The 24,563-nt window shown below is 38.8% G+C and overlaps 4 protein-coding genes across 4 annotated transcripts; all 4 read left to right on the top strand.

The window, feature by feature from the left end:
* Positions 1-13,618: 13,618 nt before the first annotated feature.
* Positions 13,619-14,170, top strand: LOC135224029 (putative ankyrin repeat protein RF_1087). The gene has a single exon (XM_064262950.1). The coding sequence runs from the start codon at positions 13,619-13,621 to the stop codon at positions 14,168-14,170; it is 552 nt and encodes a 183-aa protein (XP_064119020.1).
* A 35-nt stretch (positions 14,171-14,205) lies between these two features.
* Positions 14,206-14,790, top strand: LOC135224028 (serine/threonine-protein phosphatase 6 regulatory ankyrin repeat subunit A-like). The gene has a single exon (XM_064262949.1). The coding sequence runs from the start codon at positions 14,206-14,208 to the stop codon at positions 14,788-14,790; it is 585 nt and encodes a 194-aa protein (XP_064119019.1).
* Positions 14,791-16,422: 1,632 nt separating this feature from the next.
* On the top strand, positions 16,423-21,621 carry LOC135224027 (serine/threonine-protein phosphatase 6 regulatory ankyrin repeat subunit A-like). The gene is made up of 5 exons (XM_064262948.1): positions 16,423-16,681; positions 17,584-17,778; positions 18,375-18,484; positions 19,073-20,636; positions 20,780-21,621. Exons 1-5 carry the CDS (start codon positions 16,423-16,425, stop codon positions 21,619-21,621), a joined length of 2,970 nt encoding a protein of 989 aa, XP_064119018.1.
* Positions 21,622-21,711: 90 nt separating this feature from the next.
* On the top strand, positions 21,712-22,323 carry LOC135224026 (serine/threonine-protein phosphatase 6 regulatory ankyrin repeat subunit B-like). Its single transcript, XM_064262947.1, has one exon. The coding sequence runs from the start codon at positions 21,712-21,714 to the stop codon at positions 22,321-22,323; it is 612 nt and encodes a 203-aa protein (XP_064119017.1).
* Positions 22,324-24,563: the final 2,240 nt, after the last annotated feature.

Here is a 24,563-nt window from a genome sequence, read left to right as displayed (position 1 = left end):
TCTGTCTGCCAATCACTAAGGGAGAGAATAATCTTTTAAGTTGATTTTGAGTATTTCAGATAAACATTTCGTATGGAATTTGTTTCATTTATCATCTGACTTGAAGGTAAATATCAATTATAATAACTGTCCGAATCATCACATGCTCTTGTCCGAATCATCACCATGGGTGGGGATGATTCGGACATTTTGGAAATTTTTATTTGAAGGCAAATAGCTTCAAGTATAGTAAAGTATACGACTTACCAAATTCACTAGTAAAAGTAGGATGATGAGGTTACACATTGACATGTCAACAACATCACTGCTCCTTAAACTCTTAATTCTAGATAGAAATTTAAAAAAAGTGTCCGAACCATCACCACCCTCCCCTTATCACCCCATGTGTATAACAAGTATCAGAAACATATTATTACAATGAAACCCGTTTTTAGTATCAGTATGGTTCTAAGACAATAGTGTTCTGGACAATAGCTTTCGATACTCTTAGAAAGAAAAGGATCAAGAACAGTTGCAGAAAACAAACACCGATGTCGTCAGAAATCTACATGATGCTCAAGGGTGTGTCAAAGACTGAGACAAATGCTAGATTGGTGAAGTGGTGGTCGTTAGGGGACATATTGAAGCTTGCCATTGCTGAGAACACTTGGGAGGATTCTGATCATGCCCTTGACTTCATCAGGGGAGGCCGGGTTATATACGTACAAGAGTGCGGAGACAGGACCACTACGAGGAGGTCACTTTGAATGACAGACACCTCTGAGGGGAATACTGGGAGCATTCTGAACGATTTACTCTTGAGTGAAGAAATTCGCAAAAGGGCCAAGGTTCAAGAACTTCAGAAATGCGTAGTGCAGTCTTCTTCGATCTGATAATGCAGAGAACCAGCTTTCCTCGCCCGTTCCAGAATCTGATCCACAAACTACCTTTTTTTTTTTTTTTATCAAACGACCCTCAAAGATTTCGTGCAAGCAGAAGACCAGCCTCGAAGATCACAGAGAATTCTGGAGAGGAATAAGACCCAGTGACTCGGCCGCATATTTTAACCTTGTTCGTCAATTTTTGTTTGTGTTCATTTCTAGTTCTTCACCAATGTTGCCTCTCATTTACTATGGGTTTCAGAGACAGTGCAAGCACATTTTTTGGCAATCAACTCGTGTACGAATATACGTATCAGAACCAGATTTTGCTATAATGTATTACACCCAGTGCCGTAATTTATAAGGGTATCGTGAATCCCTAATTGTAATGAATAGAGACACTTGTCCCTGTACTAAGAAGCAAAAACTCCATTAGTCAGAAATGGATACGAAAACAACGGTAAAAAGCTCCGCCTACCCTCTCCCCCCACCTCCACCGCCAACCCCGTCCTTCTTCCTTCCCTCACCTTCCCTTCTCTCTCTCCGAAAGTTGCTTCAGTTTAAACTTATTTTGTATGATTTTTCTATCTATCTATCTATCTATATCTATCTATCTATCTATCTGATAATATATATTGTTGTATATATTTAACGATCCAGTCGGTTGTTAGCTGCCAGTTGACTGATTTATTTATGTATTGGTCCGCTCCTCTCTCTCTCTCTCTCTCTCTCTCCTCTCTCTCTCTCTCTCTCTCTCTCTGAAAGTTACTCCAGTTTGAATATATTTTGTACGATTTTTTTTCTATCGATCTATGTAATAATGGTTTAAATTGGTGTATATAACTAACGACCCACTCGGTTGTTACCTGCCAGTTGACTGATTTATTTATGCACTGATCAGCTCATCCCTCTCTCTCTCTCTCTCTGTGTGTGTGTCTGTGTGTGGTAGTGGTACCTATTGTAAATGGTTATTAGAGTGAGAGATGTCTGAATGTATGGTGGAGCAGTAAAACAATAGACACTATGATTTATGGTAAAGCGACTGTTATACTTGTGGTTGGTTACCTTCTTCGTAATCCTCATGCGGACTCATGGTATCAGCCATATACTACATATATTCCGAAGGTGAAGAAGAGATGGCCACCACGGAACTTAGCTGTCGGCACGGTTGCAGAAATTCGTTTGTCACGTAACTTTTCAACTTTTTTAGCAAAGAGAAAAATTGAGCCTTTCTAAAGGACATTCATTAGAGTTAAAACCTTGATTATACCGATGCACATCTAACAGTCGCTTTACCGTAAATCATAGTTTATATCGTTTTACTGCTCCACCATACATTCAGATATCTCTCACTCTGATAACCATTTACAGTAGGTTCCACTACCACAGAGTGAGGGAGAGAGAGAGAGAGAGATGAATGGATCAGTGCATAAATAAATCAGTCAACTGGCAGGTAACAACCGAGTGGGTCGTTAGTTATATACACCAATTTAAACCATTATTACATAGATCGATAGAAAAAATCGTACAAAATATATTTAAACTGGAGTAACTTTCAGAGAGAGAGAGAGAGAGAGAGAGATTGTTGGACAGTTCATATCATGGTGGTTGTATAAATCCTGAATGATTATCATGACAGTATGTCCATTCGATATCCTCACTCAATGAAAAGGCTTACCATTCTAACAAGTGATCAATTTATCTATTTATTTATTTATCTATTTATTGGGGCAAGTCTTACAACTGGGACTCCACAAGCCCTAATTAATGCAGGCATCAACACGGACTCACCTGAGCAATACTTCCGCATTATCCAAGATAAAAACGAAATGCTACAAGTCAGGTACTCGTCTGTAGTCTATGGGTGCACAGCGTTCATTCATACCCACTGCAATGGCAATTGAATTGAATACCATCTGTGTATGGACGTACCCACGACGACTAATACCTCCAGAATGTTAGACCGGAAGGATTCTTAACTCATGTTTATAAGAAGACCAGCCACTGCCCATGAAACCCTCAGCAGAGGTCGTTGACAGATGTGAAAGTAGTACAAGAAAACAGCGTAACCTGATAGCTGGCTCTTTCATATAAATGTATACATATATATTTATACAAAAACATTCAAACGAGAAACTAAAAGATGATTTTCAAAAGTAATAAAACAGAAAGATTTTGGTAGCTTTTGTGTTTTGTTTCTTATCAAAGTCTTCGACCTGACAATCGTTGGGGAAAATCATACATAAAAAAAAGATGACATGAGAAAAAGCAAATGCATCTTCATTATAGAAAGTATATTTTGAAAGGAAGTAGTAGTGCTCCATACGAAGCGTTCTGAGAGGCTTACAAAACTTGGGGGTTTTGAGATAGTACGAGCATTCAAAGAGCTCGATTCAGATTTCAATTCTTTAAGAGGTTCATATAAACGTAGCCCCCACCCCCACCCCCACACCACGAAAAAGTCAAATGAGACGAGCTTTGCTAAGCAACTCTGTATGGAGAGATCGAAGGGTGTTTATTCCCTTGCTGCAGAACAATCTTTTCTTGAAAGTGTATTTATAAATACAGTATCTAAACACGTATTTGATATTCAAGTAGTACCTACTACCCATCTCTGACTACGGACCTTCATGGACATGAGGGATTCTATCTCCTTCCCAATGTCTTACCCACCTCACCATTTATCTATATAACTAACCAGCTAGTCCGTCCCAACACTTCCAAATGAAGTGCTCTCATGCCCTCTATTCCTTAATCTAATTCTATTTCACTCTTCCCTGATCATCACATACAGTAATACATAGGTTCCACTTGAGCGAATCTTTCGGTAAATGGACCTCACGAAGAATGGCAAGATGGCGATTGAAACGTCAATTTTGAAAAAGGAATAGGTTCGATTTTTCACATTATGGATATCTCTAACTTCGTCTTTTCCTTTCGCTATCATTTCTCACTTGTACATAGCTCGTGTTTGCATGACTTTATTTGCCTTAGTGGGTTCAACTGGTGCCTGGTGGTGGATAGGACATAGGAGGAGGAAGCAGGGGAGATCCTACGAAGGACATTTTACAGAGTTGGTACCAGCGCCCTGCCGCATAGCCACCTTTTTTTAAAAATATTTTTAAAAAGAAACCTGTTTGTCTTGTGCTTGAAATCAATTAGAGTGCTTCTATCTAAAGGACCACTTCGTGGAGGATTGTCTTCGTCTTCGTCTTCTTCGTCTTAAGCAGTTTCCAAGGACAGAGAAACTGCGCTCAAACTAAAGGACGCAGGAAGGAACAAACAACGGCAGACCTATGAGAGAGGGCCTTTCACGAATCATCTATATTGACGGCCATTATAAAAGTAGTCAGTCGGCGAAGTCCTGTCCGGATGGGAATGACAACAACAGACGCAGTCCTTTCCAAGGGAATGGAGATTCGTGTCCATATGAAGGACAAAGAGAAAGAGTCAGTTTCTCAGACATTTATGGTGCATTATATTGGAGGGTCGTGTGCCGTACTTGCTTGATGTTTCTGCGTCGTCACCTTCTTTTACTGAACGGCCCCAATGTTGTTGTCTGTGAGTCCTTGGGACTCGTCTGTGGAAACCTAAAAGCAAATGTTCAAGCTTTGAAATGTATTGTTGAGTCAAAACCAATGCTAGGATTATCTTTATGGCAAACGTGATCGTGCTCCTTCAGTTTTGTCTACACACACACACACACACACACACACACACACACACACACACACACACACACACAGATAGATAGATAGAGAGAGAGAGAGGTTGGATCTCGTCCATCTTTTGATAATGAAAAAGTTGTATATGACAGGATTGCGAGAAACCCTCTATCCAGTCTCTGTGCTCTATAAGTCCACACATATTCCAGAAGGTTTCTTACCAAACATTTTCAGATGAAGGAAACAGCTGTATTTTGTGAAAACAAAAGACTCCATAGGAAGACGTGCGGAACTGTAAAGGCATTTGGGAACACTATACAATCTCGCAATCTTGTCTATACAACTTTCATTATCCAAAAGAGGGACGAGATCCAACATCACCCCTCCTCTGTGTGTGTGTGTGTGTGTGTAGACAAAACTGAAGGAGTACAATCAGGTTTGTTATGATGATAATCCTGGCAGTTGTTTTACTCAACAATACATTTCGCAGCTTGAACATTTGCTTTCAGGTTTCCACAGGCGAGTCCCAATGCCTGTTGACGTCTGAAAGCCGCCATCCTCCTCGCAATGATTTGCAACGCCGCCCCCCAACACTCACAAGGCCTCACAGACAGACAAACATGGGAGGCATTCAGTAAAGATGCTGTGTAGGGCAGAAGGTGATGACGCATAAATACGAAGCAAATATGGCACAGGACCCTCCAATACAATGCACCATAAATGGCTGAGAAACTGACCTTCCCTCTTATTCTTGTCTGGCACATGTTCTGTTTTGATCAAAAAGTAATCGCTGAAATCAGATAGGTAGCTTTCCATTCCTCTGCCGTTACGCCAGAAACGACCTATACAGATTGCACCAACAGCTTTCAAGATGACACAGGACAATAAGCAGATAACTACGGATTCCATTCTCCCTATTTCCGCGAGAGGAAATAGGGAGAGCGTCCGACCCTATAAGCAGCGACAACACTACAATAGAAATAGCTTCCTTTTGAGGAGCTCTACCGACATAATGAACAAATCGAATGGAGTATAATAGAGCTTAGGACAAAGGCCAAGCACTGGGACCTATGAGGTCATTCAGAGACAAAAAGGAAATTGAAAGCAGGTCAGTCTGAGAGGCGTGACAGAAGCGAAACCTCTAAAAAAGCAAGTTGGGAGAAAGAGGGAATACGAAAAGAGATACAGTAAAAGGAATGAAAGGGGTTGTAACAGCTATAGGCATCATAACAGACAAGCATTTTTTCTGTCTACGTTTTCACTGACCGTCAAATAGTGCCTGATAATCATCAAATAGGAAACGCAGAAGAAGAAGAAGAAGAAGAAGAAGACAGCCAGAACCATCTTGGAAACCTCAGAGCCATGAAGTCCGGGAGTCACTCACAAGGACTCACTCTCCTTCCAAACACAAACCAACAAAAACAAACGAAACTGAAGATAACTGACTCGACACCTACAGGCTACAAGACCGGAGGAGGTCTATCATCAATTTCTTATGGCCACTGACTTTGAAATGGAGGAGGAAATCAAACAAAAACGAAGAGGACGTTGCTTATTGATAGCTTTCATAGGAATTATTAAGAAGATGAATAATTCCACTTTTCAGAGATACTATATCCCAAGCAAACCGTCAACTATTACGGAATGAAACTCTTGTTACTTTTGAGAGAGAGAGAGAGAGAGAGAGAGAGAGAGAGAGAGAGAGAGAGAGAGAGAGAGAGAGAGAATATGTATAATCTTTCCCCCTTGAGTTTCTCCGTTCACACTGAATTCACTGAGATTGTGCCAACACAAACGCATAAGACCGGGGCATCTGGAGATGATTTTCAACATGATCAACAAACCATTCAAGCTGGTATACTTACGACGCCCACCTTTGAGGCAGGGCGCTGGTACCAACACTACTGTGAGGTCCTTCATAGGATCTCCCCTGCTTCCTCCTCCTATGTCCTATCCACCACCCACCGGTTGAACCAACTAAAGCAAATAAAAGTCACAAAACAGAAACTATGTACTACTACTAAGGAGGAAGAGTGTGACCTCTCTTTTTTATCGTGAGGGGGGTAGAACTGGGAGGATCTGCCCCACCCCCGGTGGCGAAAAAGATGGACTTAGTGGACTGTATATGCTTAACGTTGTTACTTGGTCAAAAACCGCTAAAAGCCTTACGTAACAACTCCACAAAACTCCCTTTGCGGTTTCTAAATTACGGGGAGATATCTCTCAACCCATTCATTATTTACGAGGATAACACACCAATATCATTAATGAATAGTACCACAATTAAGTACTTTCACTTACTGAGCAGTCCTTGTAGACATGAACTCAGATCATAAATCGCTATACGAGATACGACGAGAGGTAAGAAATCCCACCCAACCGCCCCCCCCCCCTCTTTCTCTCTCTCTCTCTCTCTCTCTCTCTCTCAAAATGTTGCGAGTACTCACGGGTTGATTTTCAGACCTTAGAGGACCGCTGTGTTATCTCGTTTCTAAAAGTTATTTGCATAACCTTCAAGTATGAAAACAATAAAGGTTTATCAGATCAATTTATATTCTGCATCCACAAAACTGAAACATAGGAAAAATGAAATAAAATCGAGGAATATTGAAATGCATTTGATAAATTTACAGTTAAAATTAATTTAATAACTAAAAGTTAAACATATCAAAGAGTACTAACATAAGTGACATATGAATTCAATCACTCAATGGGAATTATAAACCAATGGCACTAAAATGAAACAAATTACGACAAAATTCAAAGAATCAGGGCAATCGCCCTTTCTAAATCCACACACACATCACTACACAATACTAGATAAACAGGCCACCTCAAAAAGTTTGAGCCAAGAAGCTGTTTGTTCCGTCCTGCATTCGGGTTTTGTTGGGGAAAAGAGACAAGTTATACAATTACCACAAATGCAGAACTGACTTACAAGGTTTTCATGAACATAAAAAACAATACAATAATGATCAAGTTCGTTGTCAAAAATAAATTCCAAATATAATAGTGTGCAACTTCTACATATTTATTAAATGTAGTGAATTAATTGGTGGTGTGTCAGTACTATTTTGGGCGATATCACGCCGATTCAGTGTACTACGCACATACGCATACACACCACTAAAGGGGCATGCAAAGGAGCAATCAGTGGGGCGAACTACTACCCATCCTTTCCTCTCCCGATCTCTTGACCTCTCCTAATGGCTTCTCTGGCGAGAGGCACAAACAAGACCCAATAACACCTTCCATTCTTACCATATGTGATATGCGCAATACACTCACCAGGAGCAATTTCATTATATATATATATATATATATATATATATATATATATATATATATATAGATATATATATATAATAATATATCTAATAAAAGGAGGCCCAATAAAAACACCAAAATTGTAGAGAGGAAAAGTACTATATTTCAGAGACTGCTGTCTCTCTCTTCAGGTATATGAATGAGAAAAGTTTACAGAAAAGGTGGTATTTATACCAAGAGATCCGTCCACAAGTAAGCCAATTTAGGTCACCCCCGCTGATAATCTTCCTTTAATCTTCTTAAGCGTTGGTTGAAATAAGACTTCGTCGATGACATCCGAACAATCCATGCTCCTTTTGAGATGTTCATTAACCTGCTTCTCTTTTATTAAGGCCGATTCCATCATTTGACTCTTGTACTGGCAGTTGCTGCTATAAATTACACGTGACAAATTCCAGTTTATTCTATGGTTATGTTCATTTATATGGTTGAAAATAGCCGAGTTCTGTTGTCCATACCTAACTGACCGTTTGTGTTGTATTAATCTCTGGGGAAGTGATTTCCCTGTAAATCCGATGTAAGATAGGTCACAGTCTTGGCATGGGATCTCATAGACCCCAGAGTCCTTGGGAGATGTCTTTTGTTGGACGTTAATCAGGGATTTGGCTAGGGTGTTTGGGTAGGTAAATGCAAAAGGGTTGGATTTCCCAAGGGTGTGGGTTACTCTCTTAATCGTCTCCAGGTGAGGAATTTTTATTTTATTGTTTGGTGTGTCTCTGGTCTTGTCTTTAGGGGGTCGGTAGAAAATTACGTTGCTTGAATTGCTTTCTCAATTATATGGTCAGGATACTTTAAAGATCGCACTGAGCAGAGACATCACTTCTCTCGTTTCCCGAACCTGAGCATTATACAACAACCGATTCTGTGACACAGCAAGAGACTAATACGGCACACTGCCTGAGAGAGAGAGAGAGAGAGAGACGAGAGAGAGAGAGAGAGAGAGTGAGAGAGAGAGAGAGAGAGAATACTATATACTAATCTGTACAAAGATATGACAAAGACAAGAAACCAACCATATATATATATATATACTATATATATATATATATATATATATTCCTGCATCAAGAAGCAATGATGTATACATATTAATGTATGACTAGTAATGTTTCAAATATAGGTTTGGTCATTCGTGACCATTATTAGAAGTAATTAAAAACTTTTCTCTAATTATCGTTGCTAGATAAAACAAACATTACCCATCCCTTATGGCGCAACTGATTGGCTGCTGTTAATAAGCCAATCACAGGGCTGGAAAGTCTCCTTAGTTTCTCTCTAGAGTTCACGTAGGGAGGATGTAGTGTGTTCCACCTCTCCTGAGCGATACTTTTGAAACGACGTATATCCTTCAGCAGAGGTGAAACATACTACAATCCTGCCTACCTGAACTCTCCAGAGAGACTGAGGAGAGTTTCCAGCCCTGTGATTGGCTTATCAACAGCAGCCAATCAGGTGCGTTGTAAGGAACGGACTTAGACATCAGATTCATGGGTGATGTTTGATTTACCCAGCAACAATAATTACAGAAAAGTATTTAATTGTTTCTAAAAATGGTCACGAATGACAAAACCTATTTTTGAAACATTACTACTATGAGATTCAGGGCCTCTGTAACACGGTTTTTTCGCAATAACTTTTTATCTATGCATCTCATAAATATAACGCTTATTCAGAATACATATTATATCAACACATAAATTTTGAGTGTATTCTGCACTACGTAGGTTGAATAAATTTGGTACTTATAATGTAAAAGTGACCTTTTTTGAAGACGGGCCAACTTACTCAGAGAAAAGGTTTCGAACGCACTCGTTACGTAACTTATGACATCATTTCTTCCCTCTTTCTCGATGGATGATTGGCTATACGTAACGAAGGCTAAACCTCTGGCAACAATGACATACAAATTTAAATACAAGCAAAGCAGTACACCTTTATGAACTCTGGAACCTCTCCACTGATAATTGTCATAATGAAAAAACCAACAAAATATGTTAATAAATACAAAAAACACTTCGATTATTAGTCTAACTCCCAAAATAAGTTTCTTTCCAAGAAATTACAGTCTACTTTATAGGTCACAATCAGATTGACAAGATGTATGAAATAGTTTGGTTAATAATTAACCAAAAACATAGTAGACAAACTTGATTTGATAACTGCTATATCCAATGTCAAGCAATTTTTATTTATTGGCTATCTACCTATTTACTGAAAAAAATAGCCGGTACCGTATATTGGCTTTAAACCTTCACCAATAATTATCGTTTGAATGGTGACTTCATGAGGCTCCACCCACTTTCGCCTCGTTATAAATCAGGATAACACTGAGGCTACCATGGGCATTGTTGGATTAGAAAATTTAACTTCTGGCTATAAAAACTAATTTCTCGAGTAGTTGTAAGAAGTGCTAAATGATCCTCTAGGATCCCAGCAGTTGGCCTAAACGTTTAATTCATGTATATTACTGCTATACTGTTGCGGCGCTACTGCTACAGTAGTATTACTATGCTAGCGCTGATACCCCACCCACATCTATGTATCGTTCCGCCATTCATAAAGTCTTTGGGTTTCAGAGCCGATGGAATTTCTGTCTGGTGGATGGGCGGGGCAACATTTAGTTCAAAGGGTGTTTGTTTACCTTGCTTACGTAATGAATGTTTTTCGACTCTTGGCTCGTAATCATTGGCCATGGCGTCGGCTAGATCATTTTACTCTATAAAAATTAAAACTATCGGGTTTAGTTATTGATAATGCTGACAAAATTTGTGTGTGGTTGTAAAATATACATATGTCAACTTTCAGCTACATCCGATGCTTTGACAAGGAGCAAAGTCCAAAAAACCGTGTTACAGAGACCCTGAATCTCATAGTAGTCATACATTGATGTGTATACATTATTGCTTCTTGATGCAGGAATATATATATATATATATATATATATATCTATATAGATATATATATATATATATATATATATAATATATATATATATTATATATATATATATATATATTCTCAAGGAAACAAGGGAGACGTCTTCTGGTAGTTTTAAAAGGCTTTATTGAGCGACGTTTCGGGTTCCAGCCCCATCATCATCACGGCTGTAAAAGTTATCAATACACATAAAACATAAAAAGACTCATCCTAATAACCAACATACATTTAAAATTCACAGAAAACCTACTACAATGCTAAGAAAATTACCATATCAAGTGAAGGAAAGAAGACGAGTGACCAGAAGAAGAAGGAAAGGTTCCAAATAAATATAGTTATGCCTGGTAAAGAGAGTTAGTGGTAGTTTGGTTGTTTAATTTTGGAACTATTGTTTTTATGGAAAGCGATTCGAAGACAGCAAGCTCTTGAGGAGAAGAAGCCCGTGTATTGATTTGAAGTGTTTGTATTCTATATTAAATTTGCATTTTTTTTAATGTTCTCGAATGTTCGAGAATTCTGGTGAAGACAACCGGACACTGTTCTATAACTCACCCCCCTGTGACAATCAATGCAGACTTTAAGATGCCTACATGAGGCCCCGACATAATTTCCCAAACTACATTTGGGACACAAAAATAAAATTGGACCGCATTGGAAGTCAGAAGAGGGCTCAGTTTTTCTTTATATCTAAATAAAGACCAAATAATAGTTAATGGGTTTCTTACGATTAGTTGGCCTTTTATGGCCGGACAATGTTCAGTAAACAGAATAATGATGAGTCAATAGTCCGAAGCAGCGGTTCCAGAAGTAGTAACATGAATGATCTACGGCCTTTGACGGGTCGTCGTGAATGTTAGTGACAGGGCAATTGAGACCTTTAGTCTTGTTTATTGTTCAGAGCTTCTCTCTCTCTCTCTCTCTCTCTCTCTCTCTCTCTCTCTCTGTCGACACAAATATAGAGGAAGTCCACAACAAGAAAGCACATATCCACATCTCCCATATATGACACAGCAACACCTCCAACCACATATCCACACTCTCTTTTGTTTGTGTGTGTATATATATATATATATATATATATATATATATATATATATATATATATATATATATATTATATATGACAAATGACATTTCCATCGAGGTAGTTTGTAGTGAGTGAAGAACCCATATGGAAGGAGAGATGTCTTCCTTTCAAAACATGAAAAATAAATCAAGGGAAAATTACAATTCCTCCCCGCTACAACACTTGAGGGTATTTAAATTGCAAACAATTATAGTTTCTATGGGACCAAAGGTAACAAAACATCATATTCTTGGACCACACTCTTAGTGAGGACTTTTGACGCTAGGATTCAACACTGTATGATTTACTAGGATGCATAAAACTATATAACCTTTTCGTCATGTGTCAGACTAACAATTACCCTCCGCAGGTCCTGGGCAACTTCTGGATGCAGCCTACGAGGAAGATGCTGCTGCTGCTGCGGCTGCAGCTGCAGCTGTGAAGACGTTCTAGGTACGTGCACATGCAGACAGCAGGTTTCTTGTTGGCGTTGATAACCTTGCACATTCAGGGTTGCACCTCTATGGGAAGAAGTAGATCTTGGGGCATTCTTATCAGTGGATCATCTATCAGTTAGGTTGGGTTAGGTAAGGTAACGTAGAACAGGTTAGGTCATTAGGTCAGGTGAAGTAACCTACATCGGGCGCCGAACAAATACCGGAAGCATTAGATCTTATGTCACTCTTCATTTTAGAATTCTATGTTCATAAAATAGTCATGGACACACTCAGAGAAACCGTTGCTAGCATAGATGCTATAGACGCAAATGGTCACACAGCATTACACAGAGCTGTTGAATGTAACGATGTTAGTGTGGTTGAGGAACTCATTGAGAGTGGGGCTACAGTAGATTGTTCATGACAATCAACAACGCACTCCTTTACATCTTGCCAACAATTAAGGGATATATTCCGATAATGAAGACTCTTATTCAAGCAAATGCAGATATTATATAACATTGATGCTTATGGCAAAATGGGTGCTCATGATGCAGCATTGGGTAGGAAATGTGATGTCATCACAGTTCTGTTAGAGTCGGGGTTTGATGTAAACTGCAAAAATAAAATGGGAAATACAATGCTTCATTTAGCGGCTTTAAAAGGTCACAGAGAATTAGTGCAACTCTTGATCAGTAAAGGGGCAAATGTCAATGACAAAAATAACATGGGTTTCACACCATTACATTTAGCTGTTCAATCTAACGATGTTAGTGTAGTTGAGGAACTCATTGAGAGTGGGCTACAGTAGATTCAGAACGATAAACAATGCACTCCTTTGCATCTTGCAACAGATTGGAGATATATTCCTATAATGAAAACTCTTATTCAAGCAAATGCAAATATATATGACAGTGATACTTGTGGCAATATGGGTGCTCATGATGCAGCATTGGGTGGGAAATGTGATGTCATCATAGTTCTGTTAGAATCAGGGTTTGATATAAACTGCAAAAATGAAATAGGAAATACAATGCTTCATTTAGCGGCTTCAGAAGGTCACAGAGAATTAGTGCAACTCTTGATCAGTAAAGGGGCAAATGTCAATGACAAAAATAACTTGGGTTTCACACCATTACATTCAGCTGTTCAATCTAACGATGTTAGTGTAGTAGAGGAACTCATTGAGAGTGGGGCTACAATAGATGTTCATGACAATGAACAAGGCACTCCCTTGCATCTTGCAATAATTAGGGGATATATTGCCGATAATGAAAACTCTATTCAAGCAATGCAGATATATATAACATTGCTATTAATGGAAATATGGGTGCTCATGATGCAGCATTGGGTGGGAAATGTGATGTCATCACAGTTCTGTTAGAGTCGGGGTTTGATGTAAACTGCAAAAATAAAAAAGGAAATACAATGCTTCATTTAGCGGCTTTAAAAGGTCACAGAGAATTAGTGCAACTCTTGATCAGTAAAGGGTCAAATGTCAATGACAAAAACAACAATGGTTGCACACCATTACATGCAGGTGTTGAATCTAACGATGTTAGTGTAGTTCAGGAACTCATTGAGAGTGGGGCTACAGTAGATGTTCATGACAATCAACAATTGACCCCCTTGCATCTTGCAACATATTTGGGATATATTCCGATAATGAAAACTCTTATTCAAGCAAATGCAGATATATATAACATTGCTACTAATGGAAATATGGTGCTCATCATGCAGCAATTAGGGTGGGAAATGTGGGATGTCATCATAGTTCTGTTAGAGTCGGGGTTTGATGTAACTGCAAAAATAAAAAGAGGAAATACAATGCTTCATTTAGCGGATTTAAAAGGTCACAGAGAATTAGTGCAACTCTGATCAGCAAAGGGTCAAATGTCAATGACAAAATTAACATGGGTTTCACACCATTACATTTAGCTGTTCAATCTAACGATGTTAGTGTAGTTGAGGAACTCATTGAGAGTGGGGCTACAGTAGATGTTCAGAACGATAAACAATGCAATCCTTTGCACCTTGCAACAGATTGGGGATATATTCCGATAATGAAAACTCTTATTCAAGCAAATGCAGATATATATAACATTGCTACTGATGGAAATATGGGTGCTCATCATGCAGCATTGGGTGGGAAATGTGATGTCATCACAGTTCTGTTAGAGTCGGGGTTTGATGTAAACTGCAAAACTAAAGAAGGAGCTGCAATGCTTCATTTAGCGGCTTTAAAAGGTCACAGAGAATTAGTGCAACTCTTGATCAGTAAAGGGGCAAATGTCAATGACAAAAATAACATGGGTTTCACACCATTACATTCAGCTGTTGAATCTAACGATGTTAGTGTAGTTGAGGAACTCATTGAGAGTGGGGCTACAGTAGATGTTCATGACGATAAACAATGCACTCCTTTGCACCTTGCAACAGATTGGGGATATATTCCGATAATGAAAACTCTTATTCAACGCAAATGCAGATACATATAACATTGCAACTGATGGATATATGGGTGCTCATGAGCAGCATTGGGTGGGAAATGTGATGTCATCACAGTTCTGTTAGAGTCGGGGTTTGATGTAAACTGCAAAACTAAACAAGGAAATACAATGCTTCATTGTGCGGCTTTTAAAGGTCACAGAGAAATTAGTGCAACTCTTGATCAGCAAAGGGGCAAATGTCAATGACAAAAATAACAATGGTTGCACACCATTACATTCAGCTGTTCAATCTAACAATGTTAGTGTAGTTGAGGAACTCATTGAGAGTGGGGCTACAGTAGATATTCAGAACGATAAACAATGCACTCCTTTGCACCTTGCAAACAGTTGGGGATATATTCCGATAATGAAAACTCTTATTCAAGCAAATGCAGATATATATAACATTGCTACTGATGGAAATATAGGGTGCTCATGATGCAGCATTGGGTGGGAAATGTGATGTCATCACAGTTCTCTTAGAGTCGGGGTTTGATGTAAACTGCAAAAATAAAGAAGGAAATAAAATGCTTCATTTAGCGGCTTTTTAAGGACACAAGAGAATTAGTTACAATCTTGATCAGTAAAGGGGCAAATGTCAATGACAAAACAACAATTGGGTTGCACACCATTACATGCAGGTGGGTTTTTGAATCTAACGATGTTAGTGGGTAGTTCAGGGAAATCATTTGAGAGTGGGGCTAAAGTAGATGTTCATGACAATCAAACAAAAAACTCCTTTGCATCTTTCAACATATTTGGGAGCTATTCCGATAATGAAGACTCTATTTCAGGCACATACTGATATTTATAGTATGACATATGTGGCGACATGGCTGCTCATGTTGCAGCTAAATACGGAAAAAAAAGAAAAAAAAAAAGATCTTTAGAGTATCTTTTAGGATTAGGGTTTGATGTAAAATGCAAAACCAAAATAGGAAACACATTGCTTAACTTAGCCACTTCGAAAGGTCACCTTGAATTAGTGCAACTCTTGATCAACAAAGGAGCAAATATAAATGACCAAGGTTGTTATGGTTACACGGCATTACATTCAGCTGTTCAGTCTAACCATGATAGTTTAGTTCAATACCTCATTGAGCTTGGAGCTGAGGTAGATGCTGAAATGGTATGCTACAAAACTCCTTTGCATATTGCAGCAATGATGGGGCATATGCCCCCATGAAAACACTTATTCAAGATAATGCTTATATTTATAGAATCGATGTGTTCGCTAATACATGTGCTCATGATGCAGCCTATAAAGGGAGATGTGATGTTATAGAACACATGATAAAGTCGGGGTTAGATGTAAACTACCCAACCAAAATAGGAATTACATTGCTTCAATTAGCAGCTTATAAAGGTCACTTTGAATTAGTGCAACTGTTGATCAGTAAAGGGGCAGAAGTAAATAAGGAAGACAAATATGGTTATACGGCATTAGATGCAGCTGAAGAATCGAACAATGAGAGTATAGTTCAATACCTTACTGAATCTGGTGGGCTAGGGCAAATAATTCATGAGAAAAAACAAAAAACCATCCCGCTAAGCATCTTGCGGCATTTAGCGGAGACTTGTAGTATTGCAATCACTCAAAACAGGATAATACTGATATATATAATGCCACATTATGGCGATATGGGACCTCATGCAGCAACTATTCACGGGATGTATAAAACAATTGAGTTTATGTTAGAGTCGGGAATTAATGTAAACTGCAAAACTAAAGAAGGAGATACAATGCTTTATTTAGCGGCTTGGAAAGGTCACAGGGAATTAGTGAAACTCCTCATCAGTAAAGGGGCAAATATCAATGACAAAAACAACAATGGTCGCACACCATTACATGCAGGTGTTGAATCTAACAATGTTAGTGTAGTTGAGGAACTCATTAAAAGTGGGGCTAGAGTAGATATTCATGACAATGAACAATGCACTCCTATGTATCTTGCAACATATTTTGGACGTATTCCGATAATGGAAAATTTCTTATTCAAGCACAAAACGCCTGATAGATAACTACGAAAATGAAATTTATAAAGATATGGGTGATCATAATGCAGCATTGGGTGGGAAATGTGATGTCATTATTGATCTGTTAGAGTCGGGGTTTGATGTAAAATGGCAAAACTAAGAAGGAAATGGCAATGCTTCATTTAGCAGCTTGGAAAGGTCACAGAGAATTAGTGCAACTCTTGATCAGTAAAGGGGCAAATGTCAATGACAAAAACAACATTGGTTTGGACAGCATTACATGCGCGTTGTATCTAACAAGGTTAGTGTAGTTAAGGATCTCATTGAGAGTGGGGCTACAGTAGATGTTCATGATAATCAACAATTGACCCCCTTGCATCTTGCAACATATTTGGGATATATTCCGATAATGAAAACTCTTATTCAAGCAATTGCAGATATATATAACATTGCTACTAATGGAAATATGGGTGCTCATGATGCAGCATTGGGTGGGAAATGTGATGTCATCACAGTTCTGTTAGAGTCGGGGTATGATGTAAACTGCAAAGCTAAAGAAGGAAGCACAATGCTTCATTTAGCGGCTTTAAAAGGTCACAGAGAATTAGTGCAACTCTTGATCAGTAAAGGGGCAAATGTCAATGACAAAAATAACATGGGTTTCACACCATTACATTCAGCTGTTCAATCTAACGATGTTAGGGTAGTTGAGGAACTCATTGAGAGTGGGGCTACAGTAGATGTTCAGAACGATAAACAATGCACTCCTTTGCACCTTGCAACAGATTGGGGATATATTCCGATAATGAAAAACTCTTATTCAAGCAAATGCAGATATATTTGACATTGATACTTATGGCTATATGGGTGCTCATCATGCAGCATGGGTTGGGAAATGTGATGTCATCACAGTTTTGTTAGAGTCGGGGTTTGATGTAAACTGCAAAGCAAAAATAGGAAGTACAATGCTTCATTTTGCAGCTGAGAAAGGACACAGAGAATTAGTGCAACTCTTGATTAGTAAAGGGGCAAAATGTCAATGACAAAAATAACAATGGTTGCACACCATTACATTCAGCTGTTCAATCTAACAATGTTAGTGTAGTTTGAGGAACTCATTGAGAGTGGGGCTACAGTAGATATCAGAACGATAAACAATGCACTCCTTTGCACCTTGCAACAGGTTGGGATATATTCCGATAATGAAAACTCTTATTCAGCAAATGCAGATATATAACATTGCTACTAATGGAAATATGGGTGCTCATAAGGCAGCATTGGGTGGGCAATGTGATGTCATCACAGTTATGTTAGAGTCAGGGTTTGATGTAAACTGCAAAACTAAAGAAGGAGCTACAATGCTTCATTTAGCGGCTTTAAAAGGTCACAGAGAATTAGTGCAACTCTTGATCAGTAAAGGGGCAAATGTCAATGACAAAATTAACATGGGTCGCCACACCATTACATTCAGCTGTTCAATCTAACGATGTTAGTGTAGTTGAGGAACTCAATCGAGAGTGGGGCTACAGTAGATGTTCATGACAATCAACAATTGACCCCCTTGCATCTTGCAATAATTAGGGGTATATTCCGATAATGAAAAACTCTTATTCAAGCAAATGCAGATACATATAACATTGCAACTGATGGATATATGGGTGCTCATCATGCAGCATTGGGTGGGAAATGTGATGTCATCACAGTTCTGTTAGAGTCGGGGTTTGATGTAAACTGCAAAACTAAAGAAGGAGATACAATGCTTCATTGTGCGGCTTTTAAAGGTCACAGAGAATTAGTGCACTCTTGATCAGACAAAGGGGCAAATGTCAATGACAAAAATAACAATGGTTGCACACCATTACATTCAGCTGTTCAATCTAACAATGTTAGTGTAGTTGAGGAACTCATGAGAGTGGGGCTACAGTAGATATTCAGAACGATAAACAATGCACTCCTTTGCACCTTGCAACAGGTTGGGGATATATTCCGATAATGAAAACTCTTATTCAAGCAAATGCAGATATATATAACATTGCTACTGATGGAAATATGGGTGCTCATGATGCAGCATTGGGTGGGAAATGTGATGTCATCACAGTTCTGTTAGAGTCGGGGTTTGATGTAAACTGCAAAAATAAAAAAGGAAATACAATGCTTCATTTAGCGGCTTAAAGGACACAGAGAATTAGTACAACTCTTGATCAGTTAAAGGGGGCACCCAAATGTCAATGACAAAAAACAAACAATGTGGTTTGCACACCATTACATGCAGGTGTTGAATCTAACGATGTTAGTGTAGTTTTTTTTTTTTCAGGAACTCATTGAGAGTGGGGCTAAAGTAGATGTTCATGACAATCAACAAAAAACTCCTTTGCATCTTTCAACATATTTGGGAGCTATTCCGATAATGAAGACTCTTATTCAGGCACATACTGATATTTATAGTACTGACATATGTGGCGACATGGCTGCTCATGTTGCAGCTAAATACGGAAAAAAAGATGCTTTAGAGTATCTTTTAGGATTAGGGTTTGATGTAAAATGCAAAACCAAAATAGGAAACACATTGCTTAACTTAGCCACTTCGAAAGGTCACCTTGAATTAGTGCAACTCTTGATCAACAAAGGAGCAAATATAAATGACCAAGGTTGTTATGGTTACACGGCATTACATTCAGCTGTTCAGTCTAACCATGATAGTTTAGTTCAATACCTCATTGAGCTTGGAGCTGAGGTAGATGCTGAAAATGGTATGCTACAAACTCCTTTGCATATTGCAGCAATGATGGGGCATATGCCCCCACTGAAAACACTTATTCAAGAAAATGCTTATATTTATAGAATCGATATGTGCGCTAATACATGTGCTCATGATGCAGCCTTTAAAGGGAGATGTGATGTTATAGAACACATGATAAAGTCGGGGTTAGATGTAAACTACCCAACCAAAATAGGAATTACATTGCTTCAATTAGCAGCTTATAAAGGTCACTTTGAATTAGTGCAACTGTTGATCAGTAAAGGGGCAAATGTGAATGACGAAGACATATATGGTTATACGGCATTAGATGCAGCTGAAGAATCGAACAATGAGATTATAGTTCAATACCTCACTGAATCTGGGGCTAGGGCAAATAATCATGAGAAAAAACCACCCGCTAAGCATCTTGCGGCATTTAGCGGAGACTTTGTAGTATTGCAATCACTCAAACAGGATAATACTGATATATATAATTTGCCAAATTATGGCGATATGGGACCTCATGCAGCAACTATTCACGGGATGTATAAAACAATTGAGTTTATGTTAGAGTCGGGAATATATGTAAACTGCAAAACTAAAGAAGGAGATACAATGCTTTATTTAGCGGCTTGGAAAGGTCACAGGGAATTAGTGAAACTCCTCATCAGTAAAGGGGCAAATATCAATGACAAAAACAACAATGGTCGCACACCATTACATGCAGGTGTTGAATCTAACAATGTTAGTGTAGTTGAGGAACTCATTAAAAGTGGGGCTAGAGTAGATATTCATGACAATGAACAATGCACTCCTATGTATCTTGCAACATATTTTGGACGTATTCCGATAATGAAAATTCTTCTTCAAGCAAAAGCTGATATATACTACGAAAATGAAATTTATAAAGATATGGGTGATCATAATGCAGCATTGGGTGGGAAATGTGATGTCATTATTGATCTGTTAGAGTCGGGGTTTGATGTAAAATGCAAAACTAAAGAAGGAAATGCAATGCTTCATTTAGCAGCTTGGAAAGTCACAAGAGAATTAAGTGCAACTCTTGATGGAGTAAAGGGGCAAATGTCCAATGGACAAAAAACAAAACATTGGTTGGACAGCATTACATGCAGCCGTTGTATCTAACAAGGTTTTAGTGTAGTTAAGGATCTCATTGAGTAGTGGGGCTACAGTAGATGTTCATGACAATCAACAATTGACCACCTATTGCATCTTGCAACATATTGGGATATATTCCGATAATGAAAACTCTTATTCAAGCAATTGCAGATATATATAACATTGCTACTAATGGAAATATGGGTGCTCATCATGCAGCATTGGGTGGGAAATGTGATGTCATCACAGTTCTGTTAGAGTCGGGGTTTGATGTAAACTGCAAAACAAAAGAAGGAGCAGCAATGCTTCATTTAGCGGCTTTAAAAGGTCACAGAGAATTAGTGCAACTCTTGATCAGTAAAGGGGCAAATGTCAATGACAAAAATAACATGGGTTTCACACCATTACATTCAGCTGTTCAATCTAACGATGTTAGGGTAGTTGAGGAACTCATTGAGAGTGGGGCTACAGTAGATGTTCAGAACGATAAACAATGCACTCCTTTGCACCTTGCAACAGATTGGGGATATATTCCGATAATGAAAACTCTTATTCAAGCAAATGCAGATACATATAACATTGCAACTGATGGATATATGGGTGCTCATCATGCAGCATTGGGTGGGAAATGTGATGTCATCACAGTTTTGTTAGAGTCGGGGTTTGATGTAAACTGCAAAACTAAACAAGGAAATACAATGCTTCATTGTGCGGCTTTTAAAGGTCACAGAGAATTAGTGCAACTCTTGATCAGCAAAGGGGCAAATGTCAATGACAAAAATAACAATGGTTGCACACCATTACATTCAGCTGTTCAATCTAACAATGTTAGTGTAGTTGAGGAACTCATTGAGAGTGGGGCTACAGTAGATATTCAGAACGATAAACAATGCACTCCTTTGCACCTTGCAACAGGTTGGGGATATATTCCGATAATGAAAACTCTTATTCAAGCAAATGCAGATATATATAACATTGCTACTAATGGAAATATGGGTGCATAAGGCAGCATTGGGTGGGCAATGTGATGTCATCACAGTTATGTTAGAGTCAGGGTTGATGTAAAAAACTGCAAAACTAAAGAAGGAGCTACGATGCTTCATTTAGCGGCTTGGAAAGGTCACAGAGAATTAGTGCAACTCTTGATCAGTAAAGGGGCAAATGTCAATGACAAAGGCAACATGGGTCGCACACCATTACATGCAGCTGTTCAATCTAACGATGTTAGTGTAGTTGAGGAACTCATTGAGAGTGGGGCTACAGTAGATGTTCATGACAATCAACAATTGACCCCCTTGCATCTTGCAATAATTAGGGGATATATTCCGATAATGAAAACTCTTATTCAAGCAAATGCAGATACATATAACATTGCAACTGATGGATATATGGGTGCTCATCATGCAGCATTGGGTGGGAAATGTGATGTCATCACAGTTTTGTTAGAGTCGGGGTTTGATGTAAACTGCAAAACTAAACAAGGAAATACAATGCTTCATTGTGCGGCTTTAAAAGGTCACACAGAATTAGTGCAACTCTTGATCAGCAAAGGGGCAAATGTCAATGACAAAGGCAACATGGGTCGCACACCATTACATTCAGCTGTTGAATCTAACGATGTTAGTGTAGTTGAGGAACTCATTGAGAGTGGGGCTACAGTAGATGTTCATGACAATCAACAATTGACCCCTTGCATCTTGCAATAATTAGGGGATATATTCCGATAATGAAAACTCTTATTCAAGCAAATGCAGATATATATAACATTGATACTTATGGCAATATGGGTGCTCATGATGCAGCATTGGGTGGGAAATGTGATGTCATCACAGTTCTGTTAGAGTCGGGGTTTGATGTAAACTGCAAAACTAAACAAGGAAATGCAATGCTTCATTTAGCGGCTTCAGAAGGTCACAGGGAATTAGTGCAACTCCTGATCAGTAAAGGGGCAAATGTCAATGACAAAGACAACGAAGGTCGCACAGCAATTACAAATGATAGCTGTTGAATCTAACAATGTTAGTGTAGTTCAGGAACTCATTGAGAGTGGGGCTACAGAAGATGTTCGGAGCAATGAATGATATAATCACCTTTTCTTTTTGCAACAACAGAGGGAATATAGGATATAAGATACCCACATATAGGAAACAAGATGCCCACTTATAGGAAATAGGATGCCCATTTTTAGGAAATAAGATACCCACTTAAAGGAAATAAGATGCCCATTTATAGGAAATAAGATACCCAATTACAGGAAATAAGATGCTCATTTATAAGAAATAGGATGCCCATTTATAGGAAATAAGATACCCATTTATAGGAAATATGTAGTCCATTTGTAGTCAATATGATGTCCATTTATAGTAAATATGATATCCACATAGTGTCCATTTATAGGAAATAGGATGCCCATTTATAGGAAATAAGATGCCCATTCATAGGTAATATGATGCCCATTTATAGGAAGTATGAAGTCCATTTGTAGCCGATATGATGCCCATTTATAGAAAATAGATATCCATTGATAGGAAGTAGTTGTCCTTTCATGGGAACTAAGAAGTCTCCATTGATAGGAAAGAACAGAAGGCAGCAGAAGGCAAGGTTATCTATCAACAACAATGCAGAAACTTCTTCTTGCTGCTTCTGCATCTGCAGGTGTCTTGGGTACGTCACACGCTGCAGACAGCCTCCCAGCAGCAGCAGCTGTGACGGTGCTTCTGGTGTTGGCTGCCTCTGCACAAGGAGGCTAAGAGGGCTGCCCATCCGCCAAGAAGAAGCTGGGATCTCTCTCTCTGGTCCTTCCACAAGTTGCCTGGTGAGTAACAGGAATGTTCTGCTCTATCTCCGGCAAGGTTATAGTTCTCACGCACTATGTATACAATGTCTGTGAACAGATACACATAAAGGCAAGTGTACATCAGCTGGATTTTGTGTGTTGTAAACGCTTATTGCACTGGCACTCTCGCATACACTGATGCAATACATGACGTACTATATTTCTGTTAGTGTGCTTCAATATCTGGGCCTCAGTCACTTCTGATACCATTATTTCTTTTGCTTGTTTCTGCCTGCAATATATTTAAAGGCGCCTTCGGTGAGTCTCTCGAGACACTACTCATTCACATGGTCAGGGCCTTTTGGCAGAGGATTCAATTGCAGACCACAAACAGTTTGCAAGTAGTACCCGAGGAGATATCACCGAGATGCCAATGTCTCTGAATGGTTCAGAAAGAAGCCACTGCAGAACACCGAGTTTAAGTGAGTCAGAAGGTGAAGAGGACTTCAGTGAACATCGAAAACCTCTGCTTGATATTCATTCACTTGAACTTAAGTTTTATGCTGTGACTTTTTCTCAGCCATTCCAGAATAACACGAAGAATGTGTCTTGAATACTAACTAATGTTTTTTTCTGCTTTGTCTCCTTTTCTAACAGGTGCCACTTAACCTCAGTGCAGGTCCAGATGCAAGAGAAGCAAGACCGATCTGGATTCTGCAAAGATCCATCCCCGGTTTCTAGTTTGTCTTTTTATTTAGAAACCACAGACAACTACAGCGAGGGACAACAGACCGAGATGAGGGACAACTACAGTGTGAAGGTAAAGTTGAATCAACAACAATATAGTACTACGTCTTTGGTGGTGAATTGCCATTTAAGATGACTCAGTTCTTACCACACCTCAATAAAGAGGCAAGGTTAAAAACTCACAGATAACAGGAAGATATAGTTAGCTGCAAATAATAGAATATTTTAGTGGCAATGAAAGAATTTTGTGAAAATGGGGCTTACAAATTACCAGCAAATTGGTCCCACAGTATGGGGTGATTGATGCTTCTTAACCTCTCTCTCTCTCTCTCTCTCTCTCTCTCTCTCTCCCTCTCTCCCTCTGTAAATGAAATTGGAATATACATTACATTTATGCGATTATTTCTGAATATTATCTTCGGT

This window comes from Macrobrachium nipponense, chromosome 10, assembly GCF_015104395.2.
Source record: "Macrobrachium nipponense isolate FS-2020 chromosome 10, ASM1510439v2, whole genome shotgun sequence".
NCBI classification, from domain to species: Eukaryota; Metazoa; Arthropoda; class Malacostraca; order Decapoda; family Palaemonidae; genus Macrobrachium; species Macrobrachium nipponense.
This window is presented reverse-complemented; position numbering and strand designations above follow the sequence as displayed.

What these genes read in the sequence shown, in the direction of transcription:
- LOC135224029 (XM_064262950.1), top strand. Translation starts at nt 13,619, where the DNA reads ATGGGTGCTCATGATGCAGCATTGGGTGGGAAATGTGATGTCATCACA.
- LOC135224028 (XM_064262949.1), top strand. Translation starts at nt 14,206, where the DNA reads ATGGGTTTCACACCATTACATTTAGCTGTTCAATCTAACGATGTTAGT.
- LOC135224027 (XM_064262948.1), top strand. Translation starts at nt 16,423, where the DNA reads ATGGGACCTCATGCAGCAACTATTCACGGGATGTATAAAACAATTGAG. An exon ending in ATTAGTGCAACTCTTGATTA is followed by an intron (nt 17,779 to 18,374) that starts GTAAAGGGGCAA and finishes CTCTTATTCAAG; the next exon opens with CAAATGCAGATACATATAAC. An exon ending in CAGCATTACATGCAGCCGTT is followed by an intron (nt 20,637 to 20,779) that starts GTATCTAACAAG and finishes CTCTTATTCAAG; the next exon opens with CAATTGCAGATATATATAAC.
- LOC135224026 (XM_064262947.1), top strand. Translation starts at nt 21,712, where the DNA reads ATGCTTCATTTAGCGGCTTGGAAAGGTCACAGAGAATTAGTGCAACTC.